At 33.3% G+C, this 25,069-nt stretch overlaps 1 protein-coding gene across 1 annotated transcript in view; it reads left to right on the top strand.

Moving 5' to 3' along the window:
* LOC105364400 (lachesin) overlaps positions 1-25,069 on the top strand; it is a 182,799-nt gene that overhangs the window by 76,738 nt on the left and 80,992 nt on the right. The window contains exons 3-4 of the mRNA XM_011502313.1: positions 4,767-4,925; positions 6,735-6,863. Of these exons, the coding sequence (XP_011500615.1) occupies positions 4,767-4,925; positions 6,735-6,863 (288 nt within the window). The remainder of the gene's footprint in view (positions 1-4,766; positions 4,926-6,734; positions 6,864-25,069) is intronic.

Here is a 25,069-nt window from a genome sequence, read left to right as displayed (position 1 = left end):
TTACAATAATCTTTTATAAGTTTTACTTAATCTGTCGACCGAGACGAAGCATTGATTTATATTTTACATTGCATGGCATCCAACTCTGTACTATTATAATTAAATAAATAATTTTATTTAAAAATATTATTTAACTTTGTTGAACGATGATTAATATTACATTGTTGAACCCTAAAATAAACTATTAATTCCGGAAGGAATTACAATAAAAGGGAAACTTTAATTTTGCAGAAAATTAACTGAACAGACTACTTATTATACATAAGACCATGTAATTTATTTAATATAATCCAATTATTTTTCATCTTATTCTTTATCGAATCGATCGTATCTTCATTGACAAAGCATGAAATATTTCTCAATAAAATGATGAAAATTGTTCGATGCACTATTTTCATTTGAATTTAAATGCTCGTAAATTTGCGATTTTATACGTCGATCTTCCACCTATATAAATTGTGATTATGTTATAATTATGAAAAAGATGAAGATACCTCGAGTAATGTATAATTAAGTATTTCTATTTATTTCTGCTATCAATTAAAAGAGTTACATTAAATAAACTTTTTTGTTTGTTTGCCTTCAAATATTCAAATTTATGAGCAAGATATGGACAAAATATTGAGCGCTATTGAAATTCATTCAATACGATTACACGATTAAGTTAAACTTTTATTTTTTTCTCAATGTTGATTGAATTTATTACTTTAATCTATGCAAATATACTTACTTGTAGGAAGAATAAAAAAAAAAATAAATAAATAAATAAAAAAATAAATAAAAAAAAAATTACCCTGTATTTGAAACTGTAGGCATATTAGACAATTAGTAGGGGAATTCACTATAAGAAGATAAAGATTTTCAATAAATAAAGCGTCAAGTCCTCGTCCTCATAGTCATCGTTGTCGTTGGCCTCATTCGTTGCCTCCTCCTCGTCGTCTACTTCGGCAATGTCAAACACAACGATATTACTATGCCGAAGTGGCGTTCGTTTATAAGCACACAGAGTGAAAGCGACCAATTGCCCTTCTGCTTAACGGTTACGAGACACGTTTGACATCCCTGCGGTTGGGTTTGCATTGCGATAACTCACGCTATGTTTACCAAAGGATGGTAAAACGAGCAATTCCGTCTTTCTACGTCTGTATATGAGCATTCGGATATGTGTGCATAAGTGTGAGTCGAGGTCGAGCTTAAGAAACGATGGAGTCTGACACTGCAAATTAATCACAAATGAAGACATCGATCCTTCGTCCATTATACATAGCATCGACGGGCTTATTATTTTATCGGCTGTACAAGAGGTGACGTAACGTTATTGCGATAAGACCGTGAAATTTTAAAGAGAGTTGTTAGCTTTCTGGAAATTGATGTGTATTATAAGAAAACAAAAAAGAAAACAAAAACAAAAAAAAAAAAAAAAAAAAGAAAAAACACGGCTGTCAGTTTTATAGCGGCAAATACTATATTGAAATAATCATGCAACAACGAGCAGCTAAAATGTCTTTTCTCCGTCTTATAAGAAATATCGTTAATATCGTGTTTTGAAATTGTGTGTAAACATTTTCATTAAATAATTATTAAATTCATTCATGATTAGTCGCAGCACTCAAAACTATAAATGAATCTTTGACGTACCAAATATTGTTGCGCTTCTACATTGAAAATGCTAATCTCTTCAATGGTTAATATGAATTCTAATGGTGAAAATAAAAAATTAAACACTACACACTGTATCAGCAGCAGCGTGTTTCAATTAAGTCTAAAGATCCTCTCTGAAAAATATTTAAAATTCTAGGTAATGAATTAACAATGCATACAATTAAATAAACTTACCCAACTCGACATATTAAATTTATAGAAAAGTCGGATAATTGCATTGCGGGAGGACCAATTCAATTTAACGACATTAAATTAAAATAATATTATTTTCTTGACTACCAGTGATACGGAGTTAATTTAATAGAGTAATAATAATTCCGATACCAACGATTAAGCATTTTGTTGTTTGAACCAAGTCCTCGAATCAAATCATCGTCCTCAACACACGCACACACGCACACACATTAATTCATTAAAAATAGAATGGTCGATATATTATACCGTAAACCCAAGGAGATTAAAAGTAAAAATGAGGAAGGTATTTTCAAAATGAAGTGCCCTAACGCGAGAGCGCTACTCACAAAAATTCGCAAGCTTTCGCGTGTCATTTGGAAAAAGTGATGTCGCGATAATAAACGCTGTATTGGGCGGCTCGCACGTCCATATCCACGACGGCGGATAATTTTTTTCCTATCTTTTTTGACATGCCACGGATCTGCCGAGATGGACGTATTACCGAGGATCAGCTCGGCAGCTGTCAGTTGTTCAACTGATTTTTGTATAATGTGCTTAGGCCGCTGTCGTTTGGTCATTCATTTCTTTGACAAGCCCTAATGCGAAGAGATATACACGCGAATTGTATCGCCGCGTTAGAGATTTTAATTTCAATTTCAATAAACCAGCCGTTTCACGTATTGACGCAATACTGATCTCGTGCCCATTAATTTGCCTTTATACCATCAGCTTTACCGAGGCTGGCGCTTATTAATGTTCCACCATACTACAGTATTTTTACAACGATTACGATACATACGAACACTGTGTTTAATCAATGTGTCTACGTTTTAGTTGCACGATCAACCGGATAATAATAAAGAAGCAAACAACCGTACAAACAACAACAATAACAACAACAACAACAACAACAACAACAACAATGAATAAACACCTTCATCAGCATTATTATTTTCGAATCTGACTTACATTATATTAATGGAAGATAATTAATTCATTCTTCATCTGATTTTTATCCATTAATTTTCAGTTTTTCTTTTAATTTTACTGCACATTCAGAAATCTCTGAAAATTCAATCTTCTACATAAGAATTGACCGATTGACTAATTAATCAATTACAATGGCTTCTCTTTCACACAATGTAATGAGCTTGAATTACAAGATTATATTTTAACAGCTTATCAACTGTTCACCCAATAATGGCTAAGATATTTCCATTCTTATCCACTTATGCGAACATTTTACGTTTAATAGTAGTTTTACGAATGTATATCAATAATCCATCGAAGAATAGTGAGAATTGGCTTCATAAATATCGTCTAAATTATTGCAAAACACGCTTTAAATAGACATTAGTATAACGTATTTTTTTAAATTTAAATAATAATTATTTAATGTTAATTAGTGATTATTTGTCAGAAAAAAAAAAAAAAAAAAAAGAAAAAAGTAGAGGTCAATAATTATTTTAGATTTTTTTCTTCGAATTGTTTATGAAACACGACGATATCTCTTAAAAACAGGTCTACAAGGAATATATTGAGCATATGTTCATATAATATTAATGGCAACTAGAATTAATTTAAATTTTAAAATAAATTCATTTACGTAATAAAAACATTTTTTCAGATAATAGCAATCATATAATACATTCGTTATGAACAATTTTTTTGTTAATAATACATGCAGATAAGAGAAGTGAATACGAAATTTTTAAAAATATAATATAATAAATATGGACTATTTGAAATTGAATGGATTGCTATAATGTAATTAAAATTCCATATACACACATAGTCTTTAAAATATAATAAAATATAACAAAAATAGAATAAACAAAATTATTATAAAGGATGAAATTACATAATGTCATGTTGTCTTTTTCATTATTAATATACTATTTGAATTATAAAATTGTCTACGTCTGCAAAGTTTAAAATATTATTCGTAAGATAATATTATAACGTGAATGTTAAAACACTACGTGGACGTTAAAACAATAGTTTTGACCGAATATCTTTTACTCTATGATTATGAATGACGATGACGACGATTTTTTCTCCTCGGCATGATAATCATTTCTCACTCTCTCTCTCTCTCTCTCTCTCTCCCTCTCTATTTTACTCATTCTCAGAAAGTCTTTTGCATTTTCGTTTCGAATCCAGTCAGACTTGTCCTGCTCTTTCAAATGCAAATTTCTTCATAGTCCATCTCTGGGCAAATGCACCTGGTAATGACGTGTTTTGCGCTTCTTTTGCAATCGATCGCCATTTCTTTCTTTGATTCTTTCATTCTTTCTTTCTTTCTTTTTACTCACCGTTCTCATTACATTTATCTGTCTTATTCCATTTATTTTTCTTACAATTCTTTACCCTGTCGCTCTGTAATTTTCATTAACTCCTTCATTTTTATAAGAAAGTCATTTTTGTTTAAATAGCTCGTTATTCAGCCAAACTGAACTACTCTTTGTTTTTGTCTTTTTTTTTTTCAATAATTAAAAGCCAAGTAAAGTAAATGAAGCGAGTTAAGAAAGTACTTAAAATATCACTTACAATTGCGAACAGCAGTTACACTTTAATGAAATACGAAAGACGTAGGAATAAAATGGGCAAACTATATAGCGATGGAAAACAATGTTTAGAATAGAATGAAAATAAACATCGTGCGAAAAGTAAAGTCGAATTAGTAATTAATGGAGATGGAGAAGGACATAAGTAATGAATATGGGTCTTGAGAGGAAAGAAATTTTGTAGCTTGGCAATAGTTAATAACGATACTAATTTATAACGGAGCCTATATATTATCCTATGCTCTAAAACTTTGAATATATATATATGTGGGGGGGGGGGGGGGGGGGGGGGGAGTGTTCTCCTCCTTCTAGCCAAATTAAATGCCAACGGGAATTGAAGCGTCTGTTCATACTCGGTTGCAGTTCCGCCCAACATCGATGACTCTCAGAGCTCCTCGGATACGATAGTGCGCGAGGGTGCCGACGTGACACTCACGTGCAAAGCGAGCGGCAGTCCACCGCCCAGCATCCGCTGGAAAAGAGATGACAACAACAAGATATCTATCAACAAGACTTTGTCGGGTAAGTTGCTTACATTTTGCGGCTTATAATACTGGCAGCAGGTACTTAGAGAGGGGATTATTAGGGTGTCGGTGGGGCTCGTTATTGGCTGATCGTCGCCACTTATGTCTATTGTCATTTGTCTTGGGAATGTTTTCATTTGCTATTGCCATTCATTGTGAGATATTTATTAAATATAATCCTGGATAAATTGTATATTGCCTGGGCATCCCATTCATCTGCAAATTCGGTATGATTTTTCTACTAAATGCCTCGACAGCATCTACCGAATGTAGATTTTATCCCTGTATTAATGGCGAAGATAATGTTATAAGTTATTTTTTACGATTTCCCGTAATGTTATTATAAAAATTTGACGTATTCTCCTAACGTAACGTGGACCGTAACGTGAAAGCATTTTATGAAATTACTTTATATGACAAAAATCCCCCAAATTGAAAACATTGTCAAATATTTGTCATCTGTTAATTACATAATATGTAGTTTTGAGAAAATATTAAAATTTTACGATTTCCCATTTCAATTTACACGTTTGCACGATATTATCCTGAATTAATAGATAATTATTTTTATTTTTTCGTTTAAATTTGCTTTGTTAAAATTGTAAATTACTACATTTTTAATGCAAAACTAGTGTTACATTAAATTATTGCACATTAAAATATTTGCACGAGAAACTATTACCCGAAATCCGATTATTTACGCTTAAGATACCGAAATATTCATTGGTAGCATGAGGCTCGAAGTGTCGTTGAGTGATCAAACTTGATAATTGATCTTGACCTTCGGTAATGTTCGGAATCCAAATGCAATTGAAAATGGATTCGGATTTATTCAAATATATACTTTCTATTGTGCGTACGGTAATACACTTTTCCTTTATTTCTCTTTTAAATGACTGCATAATATTTTCATAATACTTATCTCCGGAAATTGGCTCGCAGATTTTATTTATTATGTATTTTTGTTTGTACTATTCGTTTAGAATTTCCTAATAAAATTATGTGGGATAAGCAAAAGTATAGTCGGTATGTATATGCGTGAACAGTCGATACAAAAACTGCCAGAATGTCACAATAGGAATTAAGGGATAGAGGAGCGTAATATAAAACGCCTAATAAATCGTTATTATGTTTAAATTATCGTAGGTAGTACGTTAAAGTCGAGAATAAGTAATCATTAAGCTTATGTTGTTAAAATTCCCATGTGCATGCACATATTTATTGATTAAAGTTTATAATTATACAATTTATGCATTGATAAGATGTTATTGCATACTGCGAGGTTCACTAAATAAGTTTAGGCGATTTTTGCTCGATCAATCGTGTTATCCTTATATTAAACAATATTAACGACAATTCTCTTACAAAAAATCTCTCAGTGTTTGTGATTTAACGCCATTTGTGAATCGCCATTAGGAAATATGTGATAAAGTATTTAAAATAACTACTAAATGGCAACGAAGTTAGGATAAAGATGTCTAGAAGCAGAAGAAACATTCTACGCGCGGAATCTCGAGAATGCTTGAAAATTCCCAAAGTTACGGGCTTAGGCAGTGAGTTATGAACTCGTCGGTTACTCTTCAACATTCATCGATAGGCTTTACAATAAATCATATCCTTAGCGCGTATCCTTCGACTCAAATCTCCCAGCCCCAGTGGAAAATCAACAAGTGCCTGCACTTTTGCCAGAGTTTCCAAAACAAAAGCGGAAAATAAGAATAGCCGCGGGGCGGCGGGGGCAGCGAAGGCGGCGTGAAACCATTGAAGTCGAAGGCGTTTACCTATTGGTCTGTTAATCTGTTCGCAGTGAACGAGTGGGTCGGCAGCACCCTGGAGATGACGCGGATTTCGAGGCTCGACATGGGGAACTACCTCTGCATCGCGAGCAACAGTGTGCCACCCTCGGTCAGCAAGCAGATCAAGGTCTCCGTCGACTGTGAGTATATGTGGCATATATACTTCCTCCTCGCTCGCTTGTCGAAGGTGACGGCTCTCGGGTTCCTGCGATTCAAGGACACGAGAGCCGCGTGAGCAGCCGCTCGTCCCTCATCCTCGTTAGCTTCATTCGCGTAGCTTTTCTCTACGAGTCTCGTCGGAGCCACCGTAATCGAGTGATATCGTTCGTAATATCGAATCGCTCGTTAATGCAATTTTTATGACGCCCTTACTTGGCTGCGAGATGCTTTTAGTGCTCTATGCTTTGTCCGGCGAATGCTTCGTTTGATTTGTGCTCGTTATGTGGTTAGCCACATTCTGCGCGAGCGCTGAATAACTTCATTATATTATGATGGGACAAAGTTTGCGAATGTAGTAGTAGCTTTATAAGAATAATACATGGAAATGTGAATATAAGTTAATGAGAGAGAGAGAGAGGGGGAGAGAGAGAGAGAGAGAGAGAGAGAGAGAGAGAGAGAGAATGCATAAAATTGTAGTTGACTAACATTCGTAAAAGTATATTTAAAATTTCTTTACATCTATCGTAATTATAATAGAGATTTAGAAATAATAATAATGATATTAAGTATATTTAAAATTTCTTTACATCTATCGTAATTATAATAGATAGTAATTATAATCTATAAAGTCTTTATATAATAATGCAAAGAAGAACAAATATGTAAGTTTGTAATTACGTTGTCATTGGCGTAGGGCCCGAATAAAAATACAGTTTCTTCATTCGCAATTGGGAATGTTTGCATAAATTATTAGCAAATTATATTTTACTGCTAAAAGCGTATTTGAATTTTAAAAGTTTATTAAATTTTATTCGCTCGCACATGCGCTCTCACTATTAGCCATATAATGCAAATTTACGTACTTTGTCGTCGGAAGAAACGTTCTTATGCGCGCACGTATTGGAAATTTAAGTAACACATGTATGACATCCTATTATTTTCCAAGGGGCAATTTAAATTAGTCTTTGATCGTAATTACAATACTTGTAGTAAAAAAAGTACTCCCTCGTTCTTACAAAGAATTATAATCGAACGAGCGATAAAAACAGACATACCCAACTATATAATGAAAACAGATCTACCGATTAATAAACAAAAATAAACAATATTGCGGGGAAAGGTAATTTTAAGCAAATACACAAACTTGAAATATATATTATAAATCAATTAAATGATAAAAGTAGTTTTTGTAAAAAACGTAGTTGTTGTTGTTGTTGTTGTTGTTATTGTTTGTTGTTGTTAGAGTTTTATAAGAATTTTTACTTGATTATTGGAAAAATTGACTCCATGCCTCAAACCGTACATACATCATTTGCATGATCCTTCGAGTGTCAAACTTAGGTTTGTTTCGTTAAGCAAACAACAAGTCTTAATTTGTTTTCGCCTACCGTAATCACATCTCATCATAAAGCGCATGAGAATAAAATTCTCAACTCCACGACCACGCAAATAAGGACATAATGATACAAATGGCCAAGGAGGTATCGGTACCACTCTAATGCTGATAATACTATTATTGCATCATATATAAATAATTGAAACATAAAAAAGAAAGCTCGAAAGATGAGCCATTGATCAGGGGCGTTGAGTTATAAAATTGCGGCCGCTCACGTGCGCGGGGTTTAATGGCTTAGAAGAAGAAAAGTCGCGCATAAGCCAGACGCCACACGAGAAGGAGACACGATGTTTCGTCGGCTCATTGTCTATTTTACCGCACCACTGGCCTTCTTTCATCGCGGCGGCCCTCGAGCCGCCCCGAACGACGTCATTCTCCTCGCGAACGCTGGTCCGTCTACCTTCGCATTCTCTTCTCAAGATTTTTATGGGGCAGGAGGTAGCGAGATAGATAGCTAATGCGAGGGTGAAAGTGGAAAAGCCACGAGGACATAAAAGTAAGCCCGAGCCAACTGTAACAGGCCATTACCGTTTTCACTGCTTGCGTCATTCAAACCGCGGCTGTTGTCACTTTAGCGGCACTTGCGACCGCGCGACTTCACGTCCCATGCTTTTTCAATTGGCCCTCTCTACTGTTTAACCGTTATCTCAAAATCAAAGTACTCCTACTTTCGCTGTCTCTTACTCTCGAGCTTCACTGCCTCTTGTATCTACTTTTGTATCCGCTATTCTATCCACTGACACTACCCTCTTAATTGTTTAATTTTCTTTTTATCTCACCTCGCCCCTATTGGACTTTTCTTTCTTTTTCTTTCTTTTTCTTCTTTTTTTTTCTTTGTAGCGCTACAGGCTTTATGCGTAAACCATTTTCGTGTTATTAACTTTATAAACGAACAAAACGTTTGTTTATCACTCGTAAATGTGATAATGATTTGTTTGAAGAGAAGTAATTCTGTTGATCATCGCACTCGGTATCGTCTGGGTCGAATAAGCTCTTCACATCGACCTTTCAATTTACATTATCTCAAATCGTTCTTGTAAATTGAATTGAGAAAAAATTATTAAAATCTCTAGATTAATTAATGTAATGAGTTTTACTCGTATATGAAACGCTCATACATCGAAATATACGAAGTAGCGATCATCCGTTTTGCCATTTTTTGTTTTCTACAAAATTGAATTATCGTGTCTGGGTAGGTTCATTGATCGCTCATTATTTCGATCATTCGATCGCTTGATTAAAGTCTACGTTTATCTTTTGATCAATCTATACACTTGTTTCCTATATAAATTCATTATAAAATGCCGTGAAAAAGATCCGTGACGAAATGAAATATTTCAATTATACATTAAATTAACACATATCTCACTTTTAAATATAGTATTAAGCTTTTTATTCGCTCTTACTCGGGCGTGTACAGAAAATTCAATGCTTTAAGGAAGCACGGCATTGGGAAATGAAAAATTTCTTAAGAGATTATTTCGACGCTTCGTTAGCTCGTATTATAAGGCAATATAAGAGCGGAAATAAGTTCTAAAATAATCCTTTCAAATTACATTTATAGTTTCAATCTGGCAATTGATCTTGTCTCGCAACTAACATTCAATACCCTACTCTACTAAATAAGTGACTTATTCGTATTGTCATAAACAATTTTAAAATAAACGTTAGATGAAAAACTATCGAAGATAGAGGCATAATAACACATAACAACACGCCCTTTATGATACCAACAAAAATTATCCAAAACTGATTCTTTATTTTAACTTAATTGTTAATAATATGAAATAGAATATAGTTGTGCATATTATATGAGATATTTATTTGAAAAAGTAGTAATTTTTAGGAAAATACGCAAATAAAATGATAACTATCAACATTTTCTTTAGACATTTTTATATAGATTTTTATATACACGTTATTCTACAATATGAATTTTGATTTTCTTATATAAATTACAAAGAATTTAGCAGCTAGGAAATTAGCTTTTCCTATTTTAGAATCGTGTCAACATTTACAATTCGTAAAAACCACTCAACTTTGATTTAATTACATAATCAAGAATAGCACAAAATAAATAAAAAAAAAATTACCGTCGACGCTAAAGGTCAATCGGTTAAAAGTCAATTTTAAAAGAATAACCGACGCAAAATATCGAATACAAAAATTAGGATTCAGTTCGTACCGCGAGACAAATTGTACGAGAAATCTGTTGAAAATCCAGCTTCGATATGCGCAACAGAATCTCATCCTCCACTTGTGATTGGGAACGCGCCCTCTGGCGTCTTTGAAATGACTCACACAGCGAGCAAGGTCCCCGAATACGAAATACTTAATGTTTATTACAGTCGATAGATTATTTGAAATTGTTATTTTAGATTATTAGATTATTGTTCAAGCTACGCACAAAATAATATATATTATACCCTTATTAATGTCATATGTCGTAATTATACTATTATTACGGTATAGTGAAGTTAAATATAAAATTTTTTTAAATATTGTATTCAAATATCGTTTACAATGATTATTCATAATATATAATTTCACATTGGAAAGTTCATTTGAATTATTAAATGTTCTTGCATAATATTTAGTCTATAAATATAATTTAAAATACTTACCTGAAAATGCCGCGATAATTTCTATGTTATTTTAGTCATTTTCATACAACATTATAAATAAGTAAATTATTGGTTTCTTCAATCAACTTGAGCTTTGGTTTTTGTAATATATTCATTATTTCTAGTATGTAATCATATCTCCCTCGTCAATTATCTCAATTAAAAATATTTACCGATTACTTTCACTCTGAATGTACCCTATAAATAAATAAATAAATTTACAAGTGTAAATATTGCATTTATTTCAATAATATAAAATAAAAAAACGTGTTTCCTTGTCGGGATTTGTAATTATTAGCAAAGTAACATAACTGAAAAATAGTATTTAAATAACGGCAGAACTCATTTTCTAAAGTAACTAGAGAATAGATATTATTAATTGATCACAATACTGAACATCCTTTGTTGCATTACATTTTGTCCGTTATAAATATTACTTTTTTTTTTTATTTTAAGCTAATGATAATAACAATAAATATTATTATTATTATTATTCTTTGTAATGTGTTATATGAATAATTATCTATTTTTTTTTTTTTTTTTTTATTACAATTTTTATTAATTCTAGTAAATGCCCGATAGTTATCGAACGTAACACATTTATTACATGTACTTTCAATTCAAATAAACAAACCAGAAAATTCATCCTTTCCATCGTGAATTTGATATAAAATAATTATTAAAATATTTACGATATTTATTATTATTACAAAAAATATATTACGAAATAATAGAGGAACAATATTGTTTTTACATACAAAATTCATTTTTTATTAATTAAATGTAAATATAAAGTAACAATACCAACGACAACAACAACAACAACAATAATAATAATAATTATTATTATTAAAATTATAATTAAATAAAATTTTCTACAATAAATAAATTGTATTTCTAGATTTTAATAAATTTTAATAAACAGTAATGATAAATATTTTGAAAATACACACATTATTGTAAATATTTCGCAAATATACGCGCAAAATGTTATAAAAACATATTCAATATTCGTACGTGCGTGCTTACGTAAAATTTATGTTCATTATAAACTATGGTTATTATAATTACGGGAACAGTTTTTTTTTTCAATATAAACGATTCATAATTGTTTTAACAGAGCACGAGCCATTATTTTAATTAGAATGAAAAATCGTACATTAAGCGAATAAAATATTGCGTTCATCAATATATATATATATATATATATATATCAATTATAGAGTAAACTCATGTTTATTATGAATAATTTTCAAAATGATCATAAAATATTCGCGACCATTTTATGGCTCCAGATCGACAGCATTCAGTGTATATTATACCATAAAATCCCTGTCCTCGCAAACTTGAATTTCAATCAACATTTTATGAGAGTTCAAAATTTTTCAATCAGAGTTGGGAGGTGAAAATAATTAAAGCGAAAAACATTCGGCGGTAGCTCGATAGTGAAATAAAACGCTCTCCAAAAGGCATTAATTCGATAAAAATTAAACAAATGTAAGCGAGCGCGCGCGGGAAGCTCGTAGAAAGCGTTTTACGTTGACGACAGCGTTTTCGTTGTATTTTTAAACAAACGGCCGGACGGAGATTAATTAAACTTGCCGACAGATTACAGCCGTCTGAATGGGCGCTGCTCCACCACTCCCATGCCGATGACATTACGGCTTTACGAGGCGAAACAAAAAAATGTGGCGCCCGTTACTGTCGACCCTTTAAAACGCTCATCTCTCCCTCCTGCCCATACCCATCACCCCCGGCGTTATTACGCTCACGTCGTCGATTAATGACACCTTGCATTTGAGAAGCCCGGTAAAAGATGCACCGTAGCTGGAAAATTGTCTGTTCGTATAACTAAGACATTGTCTACTTAGGCAAATAATTTCCTGCGCCACGGATCTTTTACTTTGGCAGATTTACTCATTGAAAGTCCTATTCTGTCTAGCAATTATAAAATCCGAGTGCCTTGTAAAAAACAGTAAATTATTATCATTATATATATATATATAGGATGTGAAAAATTATAGGCAGGAGGTTTATATTACATAACGTATGCGTTATTATTAATTTACAAACTCTGCTTCAAGTTCACAGTTAATTAAACAAGTTGTTGGCGAAATTTATCGTACAAAATACTTGAACTCGCATAAACAATTATAATTTAAATAGTTATAATATATTTATTTGGCGTTTATAAATAAGAATATTGTTTACAAGTGATTATTATCGTATATTGACTCTATTGTGATGAAAAAGGACAATGAGCTCGCGAATATCAGAATAACAAGTAGCTCGTTAATAATATTGACCATCAACGTCTGCTTTTAATTTCCATTACGAATTCAATAAAAGTAGGAATCTATTGTTCGTAGGCAAAATTTTAATAACTAAACCATGAATATTGTCGGTAACAGGAGTCTTCGTACATCGGCGCTAAATCCAACAATATCGGCGAAATCAAGCGCAATTATTCATTCTTTGCAAGCGAATCTCGAGAGTCGGAGTGAGATTCCGAGTCGCTACAATGTGCCCATACCGAGTAAAATTAAAAGAACGAGACGGGGACAAAGGGACGAAAATGAAAATGGAAAAATGTGTAGGCTCCTCCATTCATCGGACGGGAGGATGTAGCGAAACGAGACGCCGAGTAGTTTTCCATCTTCATCTATTCCTCGTCTAAGGCTGCTGCAATAAGGAATCCTTTTAATTTATTTCTCAGCAGTCAGAAGGGGCCGCGTGAGACGCTGAGCACAGGGCGTTCCGGGCTGAGGAGAAGTGGTCCCGACGACGCCAGAGCTTCCAGGGTCACGTAAACGCTGTGACTCACTCATCTCCCCCCCCCCCCCCCACCTCCGTCCCTTACCCCACCCCCTACCATCGCCCCTCTACAATCACCGCCCTCGCGACTCATCCCGCGGCAGGGTTATATCTACAATGTAACTCAGTCGTGCCCTGGGCGCGCGTGCGCGCAGGACCAGTACAGTGGCTATCTGTTATTAAAATCAGCAACGGGAAAAATCCGTGCCGTATCTCGCTTTACTGGCAAGCGCATGCGACAGACGTGTTACGGCAAAAATTAAGGCACCTGCGAAAGCTCATCCACCCGCCCACGCCGATTCGTGAAATTACCAAAGTTTGCGATCCTCTCACCTCCACTTGCCGAAGGTATCCTTCGCATGTTCGTTTTACCCCACCTTCTCTAACTATTCTCTCTTCCGGCCCCCGCCATCGCCCTAACTCTCTTCTCACTACTCTCACTACTCTTTATCTCTCTGCCCTTCCGCCCCACTGACTCCCCAGACTCGGGCTCTCTCTCTCTCTCTCTCTCTCTCTCTCTCTCTCTCTCTCTCTCTACATCGTCCTTTTTTGCCTTTTTTCAAACACTCTACGTGTGAAGTTATCGTTACTCTCGTTCGTTTTTCACCTTGATGCTTTTACAACGCGTATGAGCTACCTTTTTTCAAAGTTCAAGGTAATTTAAAATTTTTCTCCTCATTTTGCGTAACTTTTGAATTTCATATCGAGCTTTTCTGTAAAATTAATTAAACATTTTTATAGAAAATTAATTGTGATGATAATGAAAAGATCATTGGAATTCTCTGTAAAAAATTTAACAGTTGCAATAGAATTTGATCGATGCGATTGAATAGAATGAATAAACAGTTGAAATTCAATTTTAATAAACGAGATATTTGTTAATCATTTTCAAATGAATATTGTTATTTATACGTATACGTTAAGTGTTTGTAGAAAAAAAATTAATTGTTGCAATTTAGTTAGTATCCCCGTTAAAAGTATCATATTTAAAATGTGGAGTTTTAGACATGCCAACGTTTTTTTTCTTGTCTCTTTTTCTAAATACCCTTCGACATATATTTAAAGGCAAACAATTCAAATCATCCAAATTATCCATAATAATACAAGTTAAAATTATTAAAATTATATATTATATGTCAAATTAAGTATTACATTCAAACAGTTTACATTGATTCGTAATCAATCGCGTCCCTTCAAATGGCAAATATAATAGATTTTGAGACAAGGAAGCCTTGTTCGTTTGTAAATCTGACTAAATTCTTTTATATTCAGCCAATTAGTTGGTCAAAAGCTACGGCACGTGCTCAATAAAAATTAAGAGTAAATGATTGACTAATTACAAGAAAGTAAAAGTGAGCATGCAAGTTTGAAAATATATTATCCGGGTCGAAATTGAAGAGCCGAGTTGTTGGAATAAACTCGCGCGCTAAAAGCTGCAAACGGAAAATACTTGTAATCGCTGTCGCTCAAATGGTCACGTTCGCTCCTTCGCCACGGATTTTTCCAATAGAAAACTCGACATCGCCGCAATTCTGTCCTTTAGTCGTACACGGTTTTTCCTCTTCGTAGTCTTGTTTTATTATTGTATTCGTCCTGTACCGGGAGGAAAAAGGATAAAATGAGGGAGACGAACGGCTCGCACGCGTCTCACTAAACTGATTGTAATTTAATTGTTTAATACCGGAGAAATTGGAACTTGCATCGAACGCGCCGGCAATGCCAAATGCGAAGAATATTACGGAGGTGGTGCGAGAGACGGTGAAAGCGAGGCCGCGTTATTTTTCAATATCAGTGTAAAGAGATTTTTCGAGTTTACCCGATGCCGCCGATCCTCTTACGCTCTCCTGCCTATTTCATAGCTGAAACGGTGAAATTTTCATTTCAACTGCCATCCTGCAGCGAAATTACGCTCGAGCCAGTTTATTGCCAACTTTTATTTATGAAAGTAAGTGATAAATACAAATACAAAAATGCGTGACTTTTAATTAATAAACAATTTCTTGATTACGATACGTTTCAATGCAAATGCTTATAATACAACATTTTACCATTGAATATGAAAATGAACGCTCTTTTAGTTTAATTAGCTTAATCAGTTGTTACCGCATGAGAAATAAGATAACGATGGTTCTACGTATACGGCGAATTATCCTTTGATGGTAAAACAATTAAGGATAAAAGTGATAATAAATATTTCGGCTGAAAACTTTAATCGAAAACATATGTATAAGTTGTGTCTTAATCTTACATTTTTAATTTAATGTAAAAAGTGTAGTCTGAACTATGTACTATCGCCGTACCACCTGATTGAATTTAATTAAATTTTTCTTCATTTACGATAACATGAATTACGATACGATGCTATGAATATTTTATGCCGGGAACTATGATTTTGTTATAAAACACTCCTTGAAAAAATAGAAATATAGATACTAATGCAAAATATAGCTGAATATTAATCGAAATTCATTAGGACTTTGTTGGATCATTGCAGTAAAATAAGAAACGGAGAATAAATAAAATAATTAAATAGATGTCAATAAGTTACATAGTAAAGATTATTTAGAATATACTTTACTTTTTAAATATGTGTCGCATAAATTTACAGAAAAATATACGAACAATACTTGTTCGTATCAATTAACAAAGAATATTTTATATTTTTAAACGGGCCCTTACGAGATAACATTGAAGATGATGTACAATAAAGTGAATCAAAAGCAATTAGAATGAAAAGTATGTAAGCAGAAATTATATTTGGGTAAATATTTTAGGCAATGTGAAAGATATTTTTGTTGACTAGAAGTAAAATTATTATACAGAAATTTCTTGTCTTGATAATATCATGATGTATATATATATATATTATAAAATTATGTGAATTCAGTTTGACATTAAATGTGATTTAATAGTTCTATAACATTTAATAATACTAAACAAACATGTTTAATAATGCAAATAAACATATTAAATTAACATATTAAACGTAATGTTTATGTATTTACATGAAAATATATACACATTTTAAGGCACTACCAAGTTTTATAATTTCTCTTTAATTAGTATAAGTGAAATTATGATATTGCCATAATTATCAAATTTTGTATATTATAAACATATTTCCATATATATGGGACGATCAGAAATTTTTTTTTTTTTTAACAAGCTATTGGAAATAATGTTATTGAATTAAAACTTTGAGTAAGCTAGTGCATATATTTTTAATGGAACATTAAGATATTTTGTATTGAAAATTACTTCTCTACTAAAAGATTGTCCAATAAAAATAACTTATAAAATCGTCAAGAGTAGTGGATGATTGAAAATATTAAAAAATTTTCTGTTTATGATGATGTCGTACTATCTATTTATTAATATTATTTTTACTTTCATAATTGGTCTGAATTTTTAAGATACTTGAAGATTCTCGTCTAGAAAAATGATTCAAAGTAGGTAAAAGAGAAAAAAGGAATTATTCAGTCTGACAATTCGTCGTACAAAAGACTGCGAGAAGATCTTTCCTCGGAACAAAATGAAAAACGCGTCTCGCGAGCAAAATGAACGTGCATCGTCGTCTACTGTAGTAGAAAGTGGTCCTTTTATCGGCGTTTATTTAAATTTGAAACTGCAAATCGATCTCCTCTATACTTCTCCTTTCTCCGTGTATCCCCCCACCCCAAAATCAAGCTTACTCTGTCCTGCCACTGTCTCTCTCTCTCTCTCTCTCTCCTCTCTTTCTCTAAAGCACTCCGAAACTCTTTTATACAGCTTTGCTCTCTAATTCGTATCTACTGTCGTTTGTCATTGGTACTTCTGCTCCTCTTCTCTATAGCCTCCATCTCTCTTATATTTTCCGTAATCTGGCATGCCGTCCCCAAAAAACTCATTAACGCGTCTAGTGCTTCCTCCTTTCTTTTCTGTTACACGTGTTTGTCCTCTCTTTTTCCGACTTTTCCTTTTTCTTTTTCTATTTTCTTTTATTTCCTTCGTCTTTTTCTGTTTGTCTTTCGCTTTTTTTCACTTTATTCTTCTTTAGGTGTGATTTTATTTTTGGCTTCGTCTAGTTTTTCCGCTCACGTTTTACCGTTATTCTGATTTATTCCTTTTCAATATCGATTTCCCTTTTTTACATTTTACACGTCCCCCCCCCTCTCTCTCACTCTATGTCTATCTTTATATATATCTATCTCTACATTTTGCAAGCAAATACTTTCTATATCCCTGTATATCTTAAAGAAATAGCATTATAAGGTAAAAAATGTTGTAAAAAGGGAGAGTAAAATAGTGGAAATTACGGAAGAAAAGATACGAATGCAATTTAATAATTTTAATTGTAAATTAATTTTAATAATTCTAATCTAAACTTTTACGTTTATTGAATTATTATAATATTTTAAATAACGCTCCTTTTACGATTTTGCTAATATTATGTATAAATGTTACAAAAATGTTTAAGCAAATAATGTACAAGTTCATTAATAATTATGAATATTATTTGTTTTTATGTAACAAAAATAAGTAATTTTATAAAAACATTACTAAAAAGTCCTTGCATTTAGATAATGAAATCCAGAAAAATATATTTAGTCTGGTTTGAAGTTTGAAATATAAATTTATCATAAGTTATTAAAAATATATAATTTACTTTATTATTCATTAGTATGCTTTTCTTATTACTCAAAAAATTGTCGAATCGCCTAATTAACGTACAATTATTTTGTGCGGTAAAACTTAATTTTTTCTACTTTTATTGCATATCATTCAAAGATAATAATAATTTCTATTCATTACTACAACATGGTTAATTTATAAAAGTTACATAATTAATTATAAATCTTATAAATAACTGATAATACGTTCTTCACACAACATTAAGTTATTTTCACGAAATTAAATAATTATTCGTCTCAATAAAAACAAAAAATGTACTTTAAATTGCACATGAACAAATAAATTGAATTGTATAAATAATTCATTGATATCACATCCGAATGATTAGTAATATTATAAAATCACTCTATCGAAGCTTTTTAAAATTTATTATCATCATATTATTTTGTATTCTGTATGTACTACAACTATTCTCATTCCTGATTATTTTTCCATAATTCCTTAAATTTCCCCTTTTCAAGATACGAAAGCTTCCAATTTCTAGCTAGATAACGATGATTTACAGGTCGTTAACATTTTGAATTATTCCTATACTTTGAGAAATGAGTGGAATCAGTTATATCATATGAATAAGTTAGCTAGTAATGTAAAGAGAAAACGTCTTATCTAACAAGTAATCGTGCATAAGAATATACATTTAATCATTTAAGATGTTATACTACAGAATGTATACTGTAGAATTAATTTGCAGTATGAACAATCGAGAAGGCCTTTTGAATAAAAAAAATCCGATTAACACTTTGTCGAGTAAGACAATGTATTGCATTGTTTGGGATAATAGGATTTTATATTTACAGCATAAAGTAACTTTCTATTAATTATTGCCGTTTATATTTTTAAAGCGAAATGATTTGTATTTTAATCAATATTGTTCAGCAATAGTATAATCTTCCATTTTAAATTAGAATGCTACTATTTACTAAAAGGACTGTTTGCTTAATTTTCCGAATTACTTTTCTTTCAAACAATGAACTACGATTTGATGGAATTATCAGTTATTTGAATACTTATATCAACAAATTTAACGTTTAAAGTCGTATTTATAAATGATCGAATAGTTTAATTAGTTTCACAGAAATCTAACGCACAACACCATTCGAAATTTAAATAATACAATACACTTGGCACTACTCGATAATACAAAAGCCCTTCCCAACCTCCCGCCCTCTGCCTCCCATCGCCTTCTCTCTAACCACCAACGGAATGCCATTCCATAATTTCAAGTAGAAAAAGCGAGAAGCGCACGATTAAGCGTCTCCAAAGAAGCGAGCGAAACAAATAATCGTCTAAACGCACTAGTGCACAAAAGATACGTTGTCCGGGTTCGGTGGGCAGTGGGCAAGCGAAGCCGACAGTGTAGGAGAAGTGCCAGGGCAATAATTATGGGGCGAGGAAAGCGTCGGCGGATTGCGCGTTATGACATGATTATTACCATCGGAGCCACCCTGTAACGCCATCCGGCTACAATGCACTCCATGGCGATTCATCACCCGGCGCATGAACACCCGAGAATAATCCCCGAGCGCCGGGGTGGGTGGTAAACCGTCGGTGCAGTGGCGGAATGCGCCGCGGAATGTCCCGGGAGCCTCGTCGTCGCGCTTACCGTCCCGATGATTTGTGTGACGGGACATTCGCCGCGTGTTTTTCAACCTCTGCTCCCGCGACGTCTTTGCACCCCCTGAATGACGAGGTCGGAGCGAGTCGCCGATTGCTGGAACCGAGGATTATTTGTACGCGCGAGTCACCCCCACCCGACCACATTTTACTTGGCCCTGCTGATTCGACTACTTTAGTAACGTGACGCCTCCGTTATTTGTGGAGAACGAGCGAAGCCGCTACGTTCATGACTGCTGCTCCATCAGTGTATTAACACGAAACTTTACATTTTTTCTTAAATTTTTTTCTCATTCGTTTCTCTGATATCTACGGTTTTCACACCGTATCGTATATTTTTATGTCGAGTTGTCATTATTAAAAAGGAAATAGTGCATATTAAGAGTCTAGGAAATTTCAGGCGTTAAAATTTTAATAAAATTTTACCATTCAAGTGAGACTGTTAACTCATCCAACACAAACATAGAACAATACGAGCTATCGAGCACTCGACAGTGAACGGCATTTCTTGTGATTCTCTTTGGCTACGCACACACACGAAGCCGAACCGTATCCAGCATTTATGTCACGTTCTGGCTCTTAAGCAATGAAAGCCAAATAAGTGACCATGTTCATGCTAAACCGTCAAACCTTCTTTAATTTGAGATATTGGGAAAGTAAAATTACTGGCTAATAAATTTTCCCTATATTGTATAATCTTTTATTTCCACTCTACTAATTAATTGTACGATATTGCGACAGATAAAAAATATTATTGGTAATTTTATTAATTGTTTGTTTGTTTTTTCTTGGTTCTTTGCTCTATGTTCCTCTCGTTTTAACGTTCAGTGAACATTCATTATCATCTGGATACACTTATTACAAGTATTATATATATATGTTGCGGTAGGTAATAGCAAATTAATTTTTTAATCTGATTTCTGTAGCAGCTAAATTGTCGTTGATCAGAGAGTTTTGTCCTCGATTAAAACGTTATTCGCAGTTTATTATAAAAAAACATTGCTCATTAAGGAATAATTATTATAACAGTCGGAAACTATATTGATAAAGTTAATTTAAAATACATGTGATGTTGTTTAAAAAATTAAGTTATAAATAAGAATATGCAATGCATAAAAGAATTAAGCTTTCGCGTGATAACTATGTGACATACATGAAATACTCTTAGAAATTATGTAGTTTAACACCAAGAGAGAGAGAGAGAGAGAGAGAGAGAGAGAGAGAGAGAATGCACATGTGTTATGGGGGGGGGGGGCGACACTTCCATAAGAGATAAATCGCGAATAAAAGATAAGATGGTCAAATTACGTCTGTGTCGCTCGGCCGTCGAGACACACGAAAATCAGAGAAAGGCAGTTCTCGGGTAATTCTCGGTGCCTCGACTAACCTCATAAAAATGCAACGACATCCGTGGAAACGGGCACGTGACGAATTAAAAAGCGTAAAATGTAGGGCATGTGTAGAGAATTGTAGCAGGGACGAGATTAATTGCGCGAGCGGAGAAGCAGACGGGACTCTGCTGGTGGTGAAAAAATGGTCGGGAGTCGCGTGAGAGGCGGAGGTGGAAGGAAAGTAGGTCATTATCATTTTTTTACTTTATTATCATAATTCAGCGGGGCTAGGTAATGATCGGCTTCGTAGCTATTCGTAGGATTCTCATCCTAACGCCTCCGCTCCATGTTACATTGGTGAATTTTCGCCCCCGCTGCAGATGCGCGAAGAACGCTATTAGCGAGCGATTTAACATTGCGCGTCCTTGTTATTATGTGCGTGTGCCTAATAAAATATGTGAATTCCTATTTTATTACAATGGTGATTCGCGGTATTACGAAGAATAAATTATCGCCGAGTATGATGTTGTTTCGCTGCTCCATTCAAGATGAAAGCGAATGGATAATTTCGTTTATTTTGGAAAGTTTCCCGGATATATTACGTGTAGCAAAGTTATTTCTGATTTATTGGTATTTTACAATAATTCGCAAATAATTACTATATTATTGTTTATTTTTCGTGAATGCTGAATGCTCCTGTAATTTTACATTTTTTACGTAGATATTGGCAAACGAATTGGCTTGCATTAAGTTGTTTAAAATAATAGGAACGAAAGGAATGGCCGTGTTGATATAAAAGTGTTATAGTGAAGAATAATCAGGTAGATATCATTATTGATATCGTATTTCAGTTCACGCAATATCAATAGCTATTTATAACGTACTTTGTATCGATTAGAATGTACATTCCTACGTATCTTAAAGCTCTAAGGATGATAATAAATCGAGGCAGTTGAATTGTTGGAAAAGGAACTTGTTCGAATAATAAATGAATATGAATATCCTAACAACGTTGTATCGTGTATAATTGATTTATCGCATTCTTATTGACTTCTATTGACAGCTATATGTTATTAAATTTTCTTCTTACGGATAATTTATCGAACTACATATCGCCTCGCTAATCCATTCCGAATGCCAAATAGAAAAGTATCAAGGTGAAAAAGTTCATTTGGTAAAGGACAAGGTGTTAGTGACATTTATTATGTCGGACATTTTCAATGCTCGAACGTTAACGCCTGACACAGCTTTAATAACGTTCAAACAAAGAATGGGAGAGTTTACGCTCCCACTCCTCGAGAGCATTAAGCGAAAATTTGTGGAACTCGGCCTTGCATTGCCCTTTAGGTGACCTCATGTAATTGGCTACCGGGCCGGTTAAGCTGCCCTACCTCGCTCTCCGAGTCCGACAATAACCCTTATGAATATTCTCGACCTTCTCTGGACTTGGGAGAGCTCGGGCACTTGTAGCGATGGCGTTGTGGGGCTGGGAGGGGGATCCTCAAATTTTACTTAGCAATCAAGGAGAATCACCGCATTTATGAGCATTTTACGCACAAAGACATCCCGCGAGAGTCTCCGCCATAGTTGCTTTTAAATGTAATATTTCATTGGTCTTACGCGGTGCATGAATTTACTAGTGTCAAACTTTCTCTCGTTGTAATACTAAATGTAGTGAAATGTCGTAAAATTTCTGTAGGTTCGAATCTTTTATTACTCTACTTGTTATGATCTACTTAAAAATTGAATAAGCTAATCAACATAGATTGGCCACGTAAATAATATTAACATTCATGTTTATATATATATATATATATATATATAGAGAGAGAGAGAGAGAGAGAGAGACAGAGAGAGGAAGACTTTTGTTGAAAAATTTCAATCTTTCGTTTAAATTGTAGTAAACTGCAGTTATATTTTGCTATTATATTATCAATCTTTTAATCATCTGTAAAGAATAATAAATTGTTATTATATAACTTTATGGTTTTAATACATAAGAATAGTCGTCTGTGGAACATCTTATAAAAGCATTCACTTATACAAATTTTACATTAACATTTATTACGCACATATAATATAGTTCATACTAATAATTTTTGGTCAAGGGCTTATATGTTTAATAAATAAATATCACGCTTTACGTAATTACAGTTGAAAATCAATTAAATTTACCACGAATTACTCGCTTTAATTTTCTCTAATAAAATTTATCTCTTTACTTTCTGTATAAACAAATATTTAGTACTAAATTTATTGAATGCCGTTACCAATTTACAAATCAATTTACTTTATTGCATTAGTATCGACAATAATTATTAAATAAATTAATCGAAATACATTGCAACGTTTCACTTTAAAATTAAGCGAAACATTGTAAGCAGTGATATATGCATCTTTGAATATATTTGATAAATTTTATCAATATAATTAATATATTAATGTTAATCTTATTGTATTTATTTTATTATTATGAAATAGTCTTTCACCATTGTTTTATTAATAATATCAAAATTAAGCATCTGAAATCGATACCCACATTAGTTGAAAATGGATATATACGACCATAAAACCGAATAATGGAGTGGAATTAGTCTATTAAAATTTATCTTTGTCAAGATTCATGCTCGTAGCTAATATTACAATTTCCAAATGATAAAGTTTCAGACTTCATTCGAAATTTTCTTTCATTGTATATGCAGGCACGTACGGACAAAAATTATTTATAAAATAACAACAAAATGACCTACACGGCTTTGTATGAAGTAGGTAATGAAGATGTGCGATAACCTGCCGTTCGAAGGTATCGAGTGTCAGGAGCCGAGTCATCGTACCTCAGGATCTCACCACTTCCACTGACTTCAAAGGACTCGAGCCGATAAAAGTAGTAACTTTAACAATTAATCCTTTCTTATCATTTAATATTCATTACTTATTATTTATATAAGTTAAGATACAAATCCATATTCATCGAAGAATTCAATTATTTATTCGAATTTATTGGACAGTTCGTTAAATTTGCCGCCCGCTTGGCAGATGGGTGAGCAAGGACTTACGTGAAAGGATTTTAGAGATATACACTGTGTCCATACTTCGTTCAAAATGGTTTATTATGGTTTTATTGGCAATTACATTATTGATGGGTTGGGTTTATTCCTTATAGGAGAGAGTATGTTGATACTCTTTATGTACACTCACAGCGATGCAGTTGCATTGATCTGATCCCGTGATGAACAGTTGACCATCACGAGAGGCTGTGCCTTGATCACGACAGGTGAAGCAAAACCTAGTGGATCAAATATCTGAGCCACTTGAGATAGGATGAGGCGTTTAGTAATGTTATCATCTTGCTCCGACATCTTTTTTGTCGTGAATGAAAAATTGTCTCGTTGCGGAGACCTGCGTAATCCAAGGATTTTTCTGGAGCAATCGTCGAACGTAATTTAAGTGGTCGGATTACGATCCACGTTGATTACGGTGATATCATTATGATGAGTTGCATATCATTTTGCGAAAGAGAAATCGCCCGTCATGCAGAGATCTAGTAATTGGCATGCGACTTCAGTTAGCTGTTCCGGGGTGTTCGATTTTAAAGTTTTAATTTATGGCTCGAACTACCAATTCAATAGTTCAGTGGATTAGTCTCTCGGCAGGATAACTTCAAAGGAAATAATATGTGATAAGGTTGAAAAATATTATGTATTTAGTAAAACAAGTATAATGATATTGCACTGTTG

The sequence above is a fragment of the Ceratosolen solmsi genome, unplaced genomic scaffold (genome assembly GCF_000503995.2).
Source record: "Ceratosolen solmsi marchali unplaced genomic scaffold, CerSol_1.0 scaffold31, whole genome shotgun sequence".
Taxonomy (NCBI): Eukaryota; Metazoa; Arthropoda; class Insecta; order Hymenoptera; family Agaonidae; genus Ceratosolen; species Ceratosolen solmsi.
This window is presented reverse-complemented; position numbering and strand designations above follow the sequence as displayed.